This window comes from Lampetra planeri, chromosome 42 (genome assembly GCF_965212315.1).
Source record: "Lampetra planeri chromosome 42, kcLamPlan1.2.h2, whole genome shotgun sequence".
Classification (NCBI taxonomy): domain Eukaryota; kingdom Metazoa; phylum Chordata; class Hyperoartia; order Petromyzontiformes; family Petromyzontidae; genus Lampetra; species Lampetra planeri.
The window spans coordinates 5,606,604-5,623,144 of NC_136148.1; the positions used below are offsets into that span (position 1 = coordinate 5,606,604).

General features: G+C 49.6%; 1 protein-coding gene across 1 annotated transcript in view; it reads left to right on the forward strand.

Annotated features, from left to right (window-relative positions):
• The first annotated feature begins 1,295 nt into the window (after nt 1–1,295).
• LOC144732335 (lysophosphatidylcholine acyltransferase 1-like) overlaps nt 1,296–16,541 on the forward strand; it is a 58,474-nt gene continuing 43,228 nt past the window's right edge. Inside the window, exon 1 of the mRNA XM_078613814.1 lies at nt 1,296–1,464. Within this exon, the coding sequence (XP_078469940.1) occupies nt 1,331–1,464 (134 nt within the window). The 5' untranslated portion in view covers nt 1,296–1,330. The remainder of the gene's footprint in view (nt 1,465–16,541) is intronic.

The window sequence follows — 16,541 nt, forward strand, 5'->3', positions numbered from 1 at the left end:
CGTGTTCAGTGGTTAGCGCGCTGCGCTATGAACCTGGCGACCCGAGTTTGATTCCGCTCATGGCCAACACCAGTGACGATTATCTCAAGCGGTCCTGGGCCTCTCCTAGGTCGACTCGACCGCAGATTAGTACCTGGTGCGGTGTATAAAACATTAGCACGGGGGGGACAAGGGCGGCCGGACGTGGTGCTGGCTACCCATCCCTTCGTATGCTGTCCATTAAAGGCTATACAGGGGATCTTTGTCTTTGTGTATATGTATTTATGTGGAACTTCTTTTGCACCATACGTAGCCTACCGTGTTAATCGGAGGTGAGTGAGTGCGTGTCTTGAGTGGGTGCCAGTAAACATGGACTGCACGACGAATTCCATTTCATTTCCATTTCCACCCCCATTTACGTGGTAACAAAATGCCCTGTGAGCCGTTAGTAAAAGGAAAGCTTAGAAGTTGAAACTTCAAATGATTTATTTACAGCTATATTTGCTTCTACAAAGAGTCGGTTGCTTGGTAAAACAGCCCTGATGGCCGTTAAGCGGCCGTAACGTTGTTGCCGATGTCCTCGCGGGCACTTGTGGCGCGTCGTGACCTCTGCCCCCCTGGTGCGTGTGGACGTGTGTGTGTGTATGGGAAGCGGTAGTGCAGCGGTTAGCATTCTGCGCTATGAACCCGGCAATCCGGGTTCGATTCCCGCTCACGGCCAACACCAGTGACGATTATCTGAACCGGTCCTGGGCCTTCCCTAGGTCGATTCAGCCTCAAATGAGTACCTGGTGCGGTGTGTAAACATCGCCACTGGGGAGACAAAGGTGGTCGGGCGTGGTGCTGACCACCCACCCCCTCGTGTACCGTTAGGTGCTCGCTAACAACACTTGCCCCTACAGTCCGTTAAGGCTATACGGGGGATCTTTGTCTTTGTGTGTGTGTGTATGTGCGCGTGTGTGCGTCCGCGAGCGTGCGTGTGTCCGTGCGTATGTGTGTGTGTGAGACACGTCAGCGGCAGGGTCGTGATTAGCGCATTGCCCTATGAACCCGGTGATCCAATTTTTATTCCCGCTCACGGCCAAGACGATTGTTGATTATCTGAACTTGTCTAAGGCCTCCCCTAGGTTGACTCAGCCTCAAATAAGTATGTGCTGCGGTGTATAAAAAAAAACATCGCTACTGGGGAGACAAAGACGGCCGGGCGTGGTGCTGTCCCACCCACCCCCCCCCCCCGTGCCCTGCCGGCCTTAATCGGCGCTCCGGTAACAGCACTCGCCCCAACAGTCTGTGAAGGCTCTATGGGGGGAACGGTTGTCTTTGTGTGTGTGTGACGAGACAGATCGGCCTCATGTCGGTGACGCTCTTCCCCATCCGGCTGCTGCTCGCCGCGTTCATGATGCTGCTTGCCTGGCCCTTCGCCTTCGCGGCCAGCCTGTGGCGCACCAAAGCCAACGCCGACCAGCCCTTCCCGCGGTGGCTCAAGTGAGTGCCTTGCCGAGTGCCGAGTGCCGAGTGCCGGGCCGGCCCGGCGCAGACCGGGACACGCCGGCCCGGCGGGTTTTTTTTCCACTGCGGAAGCCGTGTGCCGTGCCGTGCCGGTGGCGTCACGCGCGGCGAGCGACGCGTGTAGGGGGCGACGTGGTGGTGACGTGTTTCTAAATATTGATGTCGGACTTTTTTTGCAGCGTACGTAGCCAAACTAGGCTAATTGCGGGGAGCGGTGGTGTAGCGGTTAGCGCGCTGCGCTACGAACCCGGCGTGCCGAGTTCGATTCCCGCTCACGGCCAACACCAGTGATGATTATCTGAAACGGTCCTGGGCCTCCCCTAGGTCGACTCGGCCTCAAATTAATACCTTGTGCGGTGTGTAAACATCGCCACTGGGGAGACAAAGGCGACCAGGCGTGGTCCTGGCAACCCACCCCCTCGTGTGCCGTTTCGGCCTTCATAGGTGCTCGCTAACAGCAATTGCCCAAACAGTCTGTTAAGGGATATACAGGGGATCTTGTCTTGTCTTTGTTAAACTTCTTTTGCACCGTACGTAGCCAACCGTGCTAATAGCGGCACGCGGTGAGCGAGTGGCGACGCTGGTGGTGCCGTCTTTGTGAGTCCAGCACTACGCGTTTTGGTTTTGTCTCGGCCCGGCAAAATAGCCGGCGGCGACACCACGTATACCGCGAGGGCACCTGCGCTGGTTCGGCTCGCGTGCGCCAGTGGAAAAAGGGCTTCTTACATGTCGCCCGGGTGGCGTAGGGGGCCAATGCGATCTGAGAGATCCTTTATAGCAACAAACAAACAAACCACCATCTTCTTGGTTCTTTCGGTAAAGGCACGTAGAAGGGAGATAATAAAATAATTAAAATAAAACATAATAAAATTGTATAATTGTATTATTATCTCCCTTCTACGTGACTTTACCGAAAGAACCAAGAAGATGAATCCCTGCAGTCACGAAAGCTTGAAATCAAGACTCAAAATAATCATACGCGTCGATGTAGAGAATGTAAATGAATAAAGACGAATATTATTGGTTCTTTCGGTAAAGTCACGTAGAAGGGAAATAATAAAATAATACAAATATTAAATAAAATTCTCTTGCTGTGGATTTCACACCTGATGATGATTGCTTGTGTTGCAGTCGAAACGTCGTGAGAATTTAATTTTTTATATTTTTATTATTTTATTGTTTCCCTTCTACGCGAATTTACCTAAAAAACAAGAATATGAATCCCTGCAGTCACGAAAGCTCTAAATCGAAACAAACCACAAAACTGAGAGTAGAACGGGTGTCGGGGGAAGTGCACGACTGTTGAGAAACACGGGAGAGAGGTGGTTGCCCCGCGCGGCATGGAGCAACCGGGTGCCCAACGACAACACAAACTGCTTCTTTCGTGTGGCTGATGTAAGATGCGGAGCAAGGACTGCAATTTCACGTTCAGGTGGCGAAGCCAGATAACCGGCGTCAGGAGGAACGGAGTGTATCATCGCCGTGGTGTCTCCTTCGTATCTGTGGATCGGGGCATTGCGTCATTATACGTTGTCGGTCTGTTCCGGATCACCGCAGTCGCACGCTGATGGAGAGTTTTTTTACTTTCCATTGGTGCATTAGGTATCCGCGTCTGCCATGGTTTGTGCAGATGCGGTTTAGTGTGGACCACGAGCTTCGTAGAAGATAAAACCCAGGGGTTTGTGAGTTTGTTTGAACTCCATTCAGTTCTCCAGGCTTCAAGGGGTTTGAATTCGCTTCATTTTCCAACAACAACGATCCTCCGGGACAGCTGCGGTGGCCCTGGGGGCACCAGCGAGTCCCCCAGGGCATTCTCTGGGTGATGGAGCCCTTCAATAAGTCCCAGGGCAGCCACAGGGAGGACTTTGGGGCCTTTTTACCAATGAGTCCCTGGGGGAAGTATGGGGCAGCACTCACGTGAATGAACAGTTTTACAGGGGCAGGCCCCTTCTGTGTTTTTTTTAAAGTGGACCTCAGGAGTAGTTCTACAACGTCAACTTCCAAGGAATTTTCGTAACGCACGGCGGCGATGTCTTCCGACCATAGCCGCAGGAAGTTTGGACTGGACATATTTTTTTTTTTTCCCTGTTTGCTGAAACGAAGCCGGAAGCACGGACGCAATGTAACCCGAGATAATAAACAAATATATGTGAAATAAGAAATGTCAAAGTGAACGCAGCGATTTGTACGGCGTGTGCACCTGTTCCCTTCCTTGCCCGCACCATTCTTAGAGCCACGCATGTTTGCCTGGTATCCGCTTTGCTTTGTTAAGTGAAATATTTATTTAACAAAAATATGGACACATCCCACGGCGGAAAATTGCGTGAAGCCTTTTACACGTCATCAAAGGAAGGCATTTACCAAGTGGCGGATGAGTTTTAAGCGGAGATGAGCCTTAACCTGAAGGATTACTTGTAAATTACAGGGAGCTGTAAGTGGGATGCTGTCACTAATGTTGAAACGACTGCACGCGATCCAAGCGGTGGCCGTTGACGGGAAAACAATCCCGTTTTGTGAATCGATGAAGTTGTTCCGGGAGACGGAGTGTTGAAATGCACTCCCGTGGAGGTGCAGGTCTGGTTCCTAGCATCGTAGGGTTGTTGATGAAATGGCCAGAGTTTGGAGAGGCCTTCATCTACCAGTGGATTGATTATCGCTAATAATGATAATGGTGGTGGTCGTGACATTTTCGCAAGGACCTTAAAACGGAAGTAACGATAGCCACGGCGGTGATGTCGCTTTTGCTGGAGAGGTTCAAAGCTGCCGTTCATCCATTGACATCCTCTCGGAAGGCCACGGCCTATCACGCTCCTCATCAAAGCCATCCTATCGATTAGGGACGCGGTTATGTTCCAGATAAGATCTAGCCTCATTTATACATGTATTATTTAAGGCCGCAGTGTTATTGACGAATTAGTTTTTTGTTATTTATGCATTGTGCACCACTTCCGATGCACTATCACCAATTAATTTGTTTCCTGACCGGGCTCTGAACCACCGACTACAGTATTATATTTTAGCGTGTGGCAATATGTTCAGGAGCTAAATCACAATGTCGAGGTTTGCTAGCCACCCACGGTGAGAGGGCTTCAGCAGAGAGAGAGAGTTGTCGTAGTAGTAGGTTTTTACCCTTTCAACTGGTACAAAACTGACACCTTTATACAAGGGATCATGTTTGCAATAACCACAACACAAGCAGTCAAAATGCAAACAAAAAGAAACAACTCTGATAATGATATGCAGTGTCCTTGAAGTTGATTGGTCCACACCCGAGACAGCTTTTCTTAGAGCCTAGTCTCCATTGGTGTTGGACCAGATGACACTAAAAGGCGTACAACTTAAAAACAGCGCACTATCAGAGTATTGAAAGCTCCTTTACCAGTGGCAAAATATAGTAGTAGGTTTTTACCCTTTCAACTGGTACAAAACTGACACCTTTATACAAGGGATCATGTTTGCAATAACCACAACACAAGCAGTCAAAATTCAAACAAAAAGAAACAACTCTGATAATGATGATATGCACTGTCCTTGAAGTTGATTGGTCCACACCCGAGACAGCTTTCCTTAGAGGAGCCTAGAGAGAGTTGTTGTCGTTTTGCTGTTCCTCCTCCTACTCTGTTGAAGGAGCGCAGACCACTGTGCGTGTTACTCTGTGGCAGAGGTCGCGACCGGGTACCCGATACCCGTACCCTACCCCGATACCCGGCTACCCGTACCCGGCCGGGTACGGGTACCCGTTTACGACCCTGGTGCGGCCGGGTACGGGTAGACCGTGAGTCACTGGTGAGTAACTGTTTGTCACTCATTTCCCAACGTCTTGTCTCTTCTCACAATTCAAGTTCCTAGAATCAACCCACCCGTGCCTGCAACATGGCTTCATCCCAGAGGTCGCAATCAGGTACCCGATACCCGTACCCTACCCATACCCGGCCGGGTACGGGTAGGGTACGGGTACGGCCGGGTACAGGTACCCATTTGCGACCCTGGTGCGGCCGGGTACGAGTTCAGGTAAGGAATCAAAACCCGTTTGCGACCTCTGCTCTGTGGTCCATACTTTGGGTCGCATGGCCACAGTCACACTACTGTGGCTTGTCTCTTTAATTTCCCACTCGTGAAGGAGGTGTGCGCATCAGCCTGTTAATGTTCTACGCTCGTGCTCGATTGTGCATTCAATAGTCGCCCAGTCAAATTCAATATTTTATCGACCCGATGATGAGATGTGGGTGACCCAGGTTGCTAACCTGATCGCTTGCGTTTTCGCCTGCTTAAACAAATGTAACTCCACTTAACTTCAAATGCCACGCGCTTTCAAGTGAATACGGTGGCGTGCTACGGAGGTGAGCGGATACAGCTCTGTGCCTGCAGCGTAATGAATGAGTTGTTGAGGCAGTGTCTGATTTCAAGGGATAGGGCACGCCACAGATAATGCAATGAATTCATATTTTAATTCTTATATCTCAGCGGCTCGCCATAACCTCGTAACTCTAGTGTTATGCAAAGCAGGCGACGAGTTGTTTGAATTGAGCTGGGTGACGAGGATATACACTGTGTAACAATAAATGTTTTTTTTGTTCCTGGGTTGTCAGTGTTATTTTCTAATTGCTTATGCCTCAAAAGTACAGAAAATGGCGATTATTCCCCACAAACTTTGCTTTTGTGACCAGGACACTGATATTTTGAAATGTACATATTTTCAAAGAGATAACGTGGTGTGCATTTGTGTCATTCCTTCACATAAAGTCCTGGTTACAAAAGCAACGTTTTTGGGGAATAATAGCCATTTTCTATACTTTTGAGGCATAATCAATGAGAAAATAACACTTACTACCCAGGAACAAAAATCGTGTTCCATAGTGAGCTTTTGAAGATGAGAGAATGTTTGAAAGTCCAGGAGCTTGAGAGAGAGATTGAGGAAGAGAAATGTCCTGACCTGGAGTGTGTCAGTTAAGCGCATCTTGAATGTTTACATGAACACACACAATGATATTAAAGACAAAGATAAAGATCCCCCCCTCCTATAGCCTTAAGCAAGCTGTTGGGTCAAGTGCTGTTAGCGAGCACCTCTGAACACCGGCGTGGTGCACGAGGGGGTGGGTGGCCAGCACCACGCCCAACCGCCTTTATCTCCCCAGTGCTAATGTTTGCACACGCACGCTGCACAAGCTACTCATTTAGTGCTGAGTCGACCTAGGGGGAGGCCCCAGGACAAGTTCATGAATAATCGCAGCTGTTTTTGGCCAGCAGTCACGTCAGCCAAAGCACTTGCAGGGCTGCGCCTTTCACCGTTGAATCTTTGCCGCCGCGAACCGTAAATATTCGGAATTTACGAGGTTAGGCGAATTGTTACAAAGCGTACCTCGTGTGGACCGTCCCTTAATAAAAACGAACTGGAAGGGATTTCGCAACGCATTGCAGAAAATAGTAAAAGGGGGGTTGGTTAACCATTCCCAGGCTGAGTTATCGTGTCCAGAGCGATTGTGTCTTACGCTGCGGTTATTCTTTAAGTGCAAACTTTTTTTTTTTGCCAGTGAACTTTAACCCTTTGGTGGCAATCGGTCACAGAAGCGAATTATTATTATTTGTGCTTCGGGGCACACTGCATAGAAACGCGGGGGATCATCATGGCCAGGTAGAGGCAGTCGCTCTCAGTTTACGACTTAACTGCGGGTAATTCCGATGCCGTGATTAGGGCCATGGCAACGTCACACGGAGAACCACTCTTGAGAATGAAACCGATAAGCAGACAATAGCTCTCCTTTATACATCCGTCCGTCTCTCCAACGTCAAAATATTAAAGTGTTTATTTTTTGCGGAAAACACAACGTACATTTTTTTTTCGTTTCATGTACACTTCATAAGGGTGTTACAGGGTCCCCTTAATAAGCACCCTCGATAAAAAAAAACAATCTTTGGTAATGAATATCATACTTTCCTTTAATATTATCATTGCGCTTGAGTGAGTCTCATAACTCTCACCAAGTTTTCACGGTGTAATGAAAATCGACGAATTTCTTGCGGTGTAACTGTTTCAAATTTGGACGAAATTTGGCCCACGACGCACAAATTGCACGACTCTTGCGAATGACGTCGCGGGATGTGTAACGTCCACCGTGCGGCGGATGGCTCGTGGTAGTAGAAGTAAGTATTGTTTTCGGTTAACACGCACCACGGTAATATTGACCGGGGCGGTCGCCGGGATTCGAACCGCGCTCCTCTGCAGCGAGCGAGCGCCGCGTCACCGCTGGGGGCTGCGTCACCGTACCAATTCACCGTACCAAGTCACCGCTTGCTCCCTTTTCCAAGCCACTGCCGGAGGAAGGCCTCACCCCACGCCTTGACGGTCATGCGGGTTGCCAGACCAAACTTCACCAAACTGGGCATGGCCGGTTGGTGACTGGGAGGTGGTGGCGGAGGGTGAGGGTGGGGGATGTTGGGGTGGGTGGTGGGAACGGGGAAAGATTTCGCCCGCCACTGTTGTTAGCCGTCTTAGCCGGGGAGCCACGGTGGCGGGATGTTAACTTCGTCGCCTATTACACAGGAGGCCGTGGGTTTGATCCCAACCCTGACGCCTGCTGTATATTTGGAGTTTGAATGTCTCTCCTTGTGGTTGCGTGGATTTTTCTCTGGGTCCTCCGGCTCAATGACGTGGCTTGTCACCATGATGAGCCGCTTCGTTGAGCTATCATTTGTGGGGCAGGTCGCTTCTGATAAAGAGCCGTATAGCTCGGTGAGCCTATCCTGGTAAAATACAAAATAGTTTCAATCCTTTAAATAGAACACTGGCTGCCTGGTTCGGTCTGGTCACCTGACTAAGATACCATTGTCCTGCACCCCACTTTCACCAATCCGAGCTGACCAGCGTGGTGAAGTATGGTCAAACAAGATGTTTTCCCCCCTTGCCCACTCCCTGCCCCCCCCACCCCGCCCAGCCCAGGACCGACAAGGGCATGTTGGAAACCTTCATCCCCCAGCGGATTGACAAAGGGCTGTAATTAATCTTGGATGCGACATTAGCATTCGCGATTTGCATAACGCTGGCTTAAATCGTAAAAAGAAAAGATCGATTCTCACACGCACGATCTCGACGCGTGCGGCACGCTCGTGATATTCCATTTTAACCTCCCGATCGATTCCATCGTGAGATGCCCTCCCTGGTTGACCTTTAGCCTCTTCCGGCGATTGATGAAGACATCTCTCAAATCGCACGCGGCACCGCCGACCCACCGCGTTCATCCCCTTTTCGTCTGCCGTGGATCGTGGTGGGTGGAAAGGAAAAAAACACGGCAAGAAATAATAAATCAAACCCCTTGGCGGGTTGTGGAGTTGGGGAATCGTTGGTCTTGCGCCGTGTAAAATTTGCGTTCTTGTACAATACACGTTCGGCCACATTCCAGAGGCTGTTCTCGCCCCGTGTTGTTTAAGGTCAGGGGCCCTGAAATGTCCATCGCACGTTCTTCTCGGGGGCCCTTGCTCCTTGGGATGGGCTTGGAGTGCGTGTACGTGCGCGTACGTGCGCGTACGTGCGTGTACGTGCGCGTACGTGCGTGTACGTGCGCGTGTACTCGCGTGTGTGCGCACGCAGCTGTAGTGTGAAAGCAGTGAGGCGCGCTGCGCTACGGTACCCGGCGACCCGAGTTCGATTCCCGTTCACGGCCAACTCTCGTGACAACTGTCCGAACTGGTGCTGGCCCTCCCCTAGTTCTACTCGGCCTCAAATGAGTAGCCGGTGCGGTGTGTAAACATCGCCACTGGGGGAGACGAAGGCAGTCGGGCGTGGTGCTGGCGACCCACCCCCTCGTGTGCCGGCCTTCATCGGTGCTGCTCGCTAACAGCACTTTCCCCAACAGTCTGTCGAGGCTATACGGGGAATCTTTGTCTTTGCACGCATGCGTGCATGAGGACACGATTGGCGGAGGGTCCCTAACGGCATCGTCCCGGTGCAGCCGCGCTGTTTGAGAATCTGCGCGACAGTGCTTGGGAGCAGGGGACGTTCAGTGTCTCGTAGGCAGAGTCAGCCGCGCTAAAGCCAATGCTGGTGAATTGCCTGATGTTAGGAGGGAAAGACCCTCCCCATTAAGACATGGATCCTAGTAATCATCTTGTCTTACATAATTTCAGTGCGTGGCTTTCATGGATAAGTAGTGGCTGGCAAGGGGGGAATGAAGCCAAATCCACTGTTGTACTGCACTCCCATGCTCCCGAATGTGTGCGCCCTTCCCTTGCCCAGTTTTCACCCACCCGCAGTGACCATTGCGGTGAAGTATGTTCAAAGAACCCCCACTACTCGCGCTACGGGGGCGGATGGTGGGGCGGGAGGTGGTGGGGGAGGGCGGTACACCCTCATTCGTGCGTGCGTTGACACAAAAGAGCCGTACGTGTGCGGTGTGATTATTTATGCATGAGAGCTAGGATGTGACGATGAATCGGCTCATCAATTGAAATGCATTCTTACGCTCGCGACGCGCGCGTGGAAGCGTGCTCGAGATTAAAGTCACCGGCCGATTGGCTCGGCAGCAGGGCCCAGGGGCTCGCAAGTCTGAAGGTTGTGGGATCACATCCTGGGTGGCTGTGGACGGGTTGACTCGTACCATCGTCGTTCCCTCCGGGGTCGATAGGATGAGGACCAACTTTATATTCCTGGGTCTTTCGGTAAAGTCACGTAGATAGTTCTAGATTTGAAGCTTTCGTGACTGCAAGGATTCATTTTCTTGGGTGTTTTCGGTAAAGTCACGTAGGTAAAAACTTTAAATTAACAAAAGTAAAATAAAAATCACGACGTTTCGGAGGCAACGGAAGCTTGTGTTGCCTCCGAAACGTCGTGATTTTTATTTTTATTTTACTTTTATTAATTAAAATTTTTTACCTACGTGACTTTACCGACAAAACCCAAGAATATCACGTAGATAGGTTCAAAGAAAATAAATGATTTCAACCTTTCTACGTGACTTTACCGAAAGACCCAAGGATGTGAATTCCTGCAGTCACGAAAGCTTTAAGTCAAGTACCAACTTTGTGGTGGATAGACTCGGCCCCGTCATAGGAATGAGGAATTTCCACCATTGGTCAGGGCTGTAAACGGAAGATGGGCAGCACCGCTGTTCCCGCGTGAGATGCGGATCACTGACTTTGGATGCAAGCGGTGTGCTTGTGGTTAAGCCGTGGAGATGAAGCCACACACGTGTAGGCACTGACATTAGCCGTGGCCGGGTTTCCAACGCAGGCCACTCCACTCATGTTTGTAGGGTAAATGCCCTAACCACTGCGCCACCACTCCCAAAATGTTAAAATTACACACAGACAAAAATACTCCGTATAGCCTTTAACAGACTGTTGGGGCAAGTGCTATCAGCGAGCATTTCTGAAGGCCGGCACGGCACACGAAGGGGGTGGGTGGCCAACGCCACGCCCGGCCGCCTTTGTCTCCCCAGTGGCGATGTCTACTATACACCGCACCAGGTACCAATTTTTGCCGAGTCGACCTAGGGGATGCCCAGGACCGTTTCAGATTACCGTCACTGGTGTGTTGGCCGTGAGCGGGATTCGAAGTCGGGTTGCTGGGTTCGTAGTGCAGCACACTAACCGCTATACTACCGCTCCCCTAAAACTACACACAACAACAACCGCCATTCGCCACTACATGGCTTGACATCACCACAGCGTTTGTGCCAGGTGATGTGCACATTGATGCCACGTGAAGTGTTGAACACCCGTTGGCAGGAGGTCAAGGGGCAGACCCAGGTGCCATGGGTCGACTGACTGAGATGACCGGCCGATGCACCACCTGTGCCCCCTACTGTGCCAACTTGCTGTGTTTTAGCCGCCCGGTGCTACGTTCTTTGTTTTGAGCGTCGCTCCTCTGCCCTCCGTTGTTGTTGGAGGGCGACTGCTTCGAATTGCCCACTAGCGTCCTTCACGAGCCTCCTCCACAGAGGCCGATCTTGACACCGCTGGTACCAGTCATCGGCAAGTCCACTCAGCTCCACGTCCTCCTGTACTCACCGATGGGACTTTGTCCAGATATTTCAAGGACTTGTGAGCTCCTCACACAATCCAGCCTGCAGGTTAAACCCTTGATGGATAGTAGGCAGGCCAGCCTAAATGTTTCTAACCGGTGAAGATGTTTCATTACGGGGGTCCATGTTTTGCAAGCATAGAGAAGGAAGGACATGCCTGTGGCCGAGAAGACCTGAAGCTTCGTGTGGAGCGACAGACCAGTTAACTTCCGAACAGCGTTACGCAACCAATGAAAAGATAATGCCGCTCGACTGATTTGGAGTGAGACCTCTGCTGTCAAACCGGAGCTGGTCATGAGTACACTGCCCAGGTATGGGAAACTTTCCACTCTCCCCTCAACTGCCCCATCACCAATTTAGAGTTCTGGGGGTCGAGTGTCTGATGGTACAAAATACCCAGGCAGGTGCTTAGTTTTGGTTGGGCTGATGGTAAGTCCCCACCTTTTAGTGGCACGCTCCAGTTTCAGCAGCAGCGCCTCCAAACCCTCCTCTGAGTGAGCAGGAATTACCAGATCATCGGCATACGTAACATGGTAGACCAATAGGGAGCCATCCCTTTACCACACCTGGGCATCGATCAGCCTCCCATTGTATCTGTACCAGATGGAAATTCCTCTGGTACAGACGATGAGAGTGGGCCTGTCGCTTTTTATCAGACAGCCTGAACACCTCCTCCGTCAGCCAGGGTCTCTGGGGAGGTCTGGACCGTGTACCTAACGCAGCCATTGCAGCTGCATGAGCCATTCCCAAACCTCGCCCAATTCCCCTCGACATCAGGAGGAGTGGGGGACGATGCCAACTCCAGCTGCAAGCGATGATGAAGTTCTCGCTTTCAACTTTAATCAGCAAGCTGAAACTAGGCCACTATGGGTTTGAATGGGGTCCTGGGTGTACACCCACCACCGGAGTGGAAGAATGGCAGACGCATCTTACAGATGACAAGTCGATGGTCAGTGGGCAGATCAGCTCCACGGTAGGCCCTGGTGTCAAGGACATGGGCCCGCATCCGCTGTTCCTTCACTATATAGTCCAGCAGATGTTCTTACTTGGACCCGGCGTGCATCCATGATGTGTGGATGTGCCGATGCCAGAACAGCGTGCATCCATGATGTGCGGATGTGCCGAACAGCGTGTTGGTAATTACAAGCCCATTGGCTGCACACAAGTAGAGCAGCCTTCTACCATTGTTATTGAGCTGATCTGGCCCATGCCTTCCAATTACTCCAGACCATTAAAGTCACCCAACATGATGACTCTATTCTGAGGGGTCACTTTAGCTAGCACCTATAACAGGAGGTCACCGAAGGCATCTGTCTCATCGGCCTTGCCTGCATCCCTCTACTGATGTTCATCTTCGGTGGAGGCATAAGTGACCACGACCACCACTCCTCGCACATATTTCGGCATGCCGAAATATGCCTTGCAGGCCTCGCACATCTTAGCAGATGCTTCCACAGAGTACTTTTTCGCTCTTGTCTTGAGAAAATTGGCCGCAGACATAGCAAAACGCGTCTGCCGGATGCTTGCAGCCTCTCGATGCCCTCTCAGAAAAATGCAGATTTGTATCCACTTAGGCAGCTGGAACTAAACTGAACTGGTGGGCTTAAGGCCCCTGTATTATACTACTATTTATATTACTGGAAAGTTCTAGAATGTTCTAGAAGTTACTCCAAGTTTACTCAGCACTGAATCTCTCTGGAATGTTCTGGAAAATATGTGAATTTCTAAATATCACTGTCCTGGTCACAAAAGCAAAGATTGTGTGGAATAATAGCCATTTTATATGCTTTTGAGGCATGGGCAATTAGGAAATAACACTTACTACCCAGGAACAAATTGTTACACAGTGTAATGTATGCATTTTCTTCTTCTTCTTGGTTCTTTCGGTAAAGTCACGTGGAAGGCAAATAAGAAAAATTAAACATAATAAAATACAATTCTCACGACGTTTCGGCCACAACGCAAGCAGCCGTCCTCAGTTGAAGAACAGGTCTGTCGGAAAGACAGCGTCCGAATGAACACCACCAAGCTTGGCAGCGTATATTTAAGCAGGGGTTAGAGGAGGAAGGGCGCCTTGACAAAGGAATTTACATATCAACAGAGGAATTTAGCATATTTATGGTAAATGCAGATCTGGGATTAGTCACTACTTGTGAAATGTGTAGGTGGTGGTGGGGGGGGGGGTCTCAAAGTCATTATGCTCGTGTATTATGTAGGATTAGCAGTAATAAAGGGAGGAAGTAGGATTAGCAGTAATAAAGGGAGGGAAATTTCGATTTAAAGCTTTCGTGACTGCAGGGATTCATCTTCTTGGTTCTTTCGGTAAAGTCACGTAGAAGGGAAATAATAAAAGAATAAAAATAAACCATAATTTAATAATTATTTTGGGGCCTCCTTTGCCAGTACCAAAATATACTAATAGCGTTGTCTTTGAACTGTGCGCCTTTTGGCGTCATCTGGTCGAACACCATATGAGACTAGGCTCTAAAGAAAGCTGTCTCTGGTGTGGACCAATCAGTTTCAAGGACAATGCATAAATTATCAGAGTATTGTTTTTTGTTTGCATTTGACTGCAAGTATTGTGGTTAATGTAAGCATGATTCCTTGCAAAAGGTGTCAGTTTTGTTGCCAGAAAAAAGGGGAAAAACCCTATTAGTATAATAATTATTTTATTATGTTTTAAAAAGAAAAAAGGGAGGGAAATTTTAATAGTAAGGAGCTGCAGCAGCCAATTGATTGGCCTACAACTGATTGGCCTACACCAAGAGACAGCCTTCTCTATGGCCTTGCCTCACCCTCACCACTGGTGTTAGGCCAGAGAGCGCCAAAAGGTGAACGGCCCAAGTGGCGATGCAACTGTCAAAGCATCACTAGCTCGGGTTGAGCAGTGATATCTGTGGGACCTTTGTTTGTCAGTATCACAGTGGTGAAAACAAATAGGAGAAATAGGCTTTGCCTTTTCCGGCAACAGAACGGGTGTTTTGCATCCTGCAAAGCAACGGTTCGCAAGGCATTGCGGATTTGCACAGCACCCACGTGCGAGTGCTCTTCGGGGATGTTTATTTTATAGGGGGCGACTTTTGGTCATTGGCCTGTACGCGATTCTATGTGTCTATGTGGGGGGCGATCCTCTGTTTAAGTCGAGAGGTCTCCGCGTGAATCAGTGAGCCTCTGCGTGAGGCTGTATATGTTATGCGGCTGTCAATGCAATCAGCGTCGTTTTATTTAGCCTCTAAATGCTGTCTAGTTTTCAGACGCTGTATATGAAACGGTTGGCACTATTTGTTTTGTCGAGGAAGTCTCGATGCGAGTTTGTGGATCTCAATGTGAGTTCGCGCAATACAATGTGAATCTAAATAGCGGTGAAGTCAGGTATCCGTATGAGTCTGTGTCTTTATGTAAGTCTATGGGCCGCTGTGGGAGGCTGTGTATCTCACTCGGTCAATACAATAGAACATATGTATGTATGCCGAGCTCAAATGCAGCCGTGTTTCAAATGGCTAATATGAAACGATGGGTATTTTGTTGGGAGACGCAGTCAGTCGTAGGTATTTGTGCGAGTCTATGGGTCTCCATGTAGGTATGGGTGTCTATGTGAATCCATGGGTCTCTGTGTGAGTTTATGGATCTCTATGACGAGGAATACAACGCAATGTGGATGTATTTAGCATTGGAATGGAACCTCATCTCAGAACACTGTATAGCAGCAGTCGGCATGTTTATTTCATCCAAAGATGCAGTTTGTCACGTGCCTGTATGCATGTCCTTGGATCTGTCTCTATTTAAGTCTTGGATCTATCTCTATTTGTCTGCTTTTTGCGTTTAATTTGTTGTCCTTCCACCCGCACCTCCGATTAGCACGGGTGGCTACGTACGCTGGGAAAGAAGTTCTACATGCGTACATACAAAATCAGCGGGTCTCTGTGCAAGTCTGGCAACCTCGGTGCGAGTCCTTGGGTCTCTACGCGAGGCTGTGGATCTCCGCGACAGTCAAATACGGTCCGACGTGGATTCACGTCGCGCTCCGAACGCCACTCTGATATCAAGACGCCGCCTTGTACGAATTTGTGGACGTATTTACTTTCGTTGAGTGAGGAGCGGTGCGGGTTAGTCGGTCGGTAGTTCAAAAGAACTCGCAAACGAACACCTTGTTGTGAAAGTCCCAACGCAGAAGGTCTCCGTTTTTTTGTTTTACTCGAAGCTCCATGGTCCACCCTGAACCGCATCCAGTGCACAAACCATGGCGGGTGCAGATACTTGATGCACAAATGGAAAATGGAAAACTTCCCAGTAATGTGCGGCTGTGGTCATCTGGAACAGAACGTACAAATGAAAAACTATTTAAAAAATCTGTTTTTTTACTAGGTAAGGGCCACTGAGCTATATAGCTCTTTTTCAGAAGCGACCTGGCCACAAATGATAGCTCAACGATTTGGCTTATCAAGTGGAAATTTAGAGCAGCCAAATTCCACGCGATCACGGGGAGAACACGCAAACTCCAAATATACAGCAGGTGTCAGGGTCGGGATCGAACCCACGACCTCCTGTATTCCAGGCGAATTAGTTAACATCTCCTAGCCACCGTGATGATGATGAGAGAGAGAGAGAGAGACGCAAACTCCAAATATACAGCAGCAGGCGTCAGGGTCGGGATCGAACCCACGACCTCCTGTATACCAGGCGAATTAGTTAACATCTCCTAGCCACCGTGATGATGATGAGAGAGAGAGAGAGACGCATACTCCAAATATACAGCAGCAGGCGTCAGGGTCGGGTTCGAACCCACGACCTCCTGTATACCAGGCGAATTAGTTAACATCTCCTAGCCACCATGATGATGATGAGAGAGAGAGAGAGACGCATACTCCAAATATACAGCAGCAGGCGTCAGGGTCGGGATCGAACCCACGACCTCCTGTATACCAGGCGAATTAGTTAACATCTCCTAGCCACCGTGATGATGATGAGAGAGAGAGAGAGAGACGCAAACTCCAAATATACAGCAGCAGGCGTCAGGGTCGGGATCGAACCCACGAC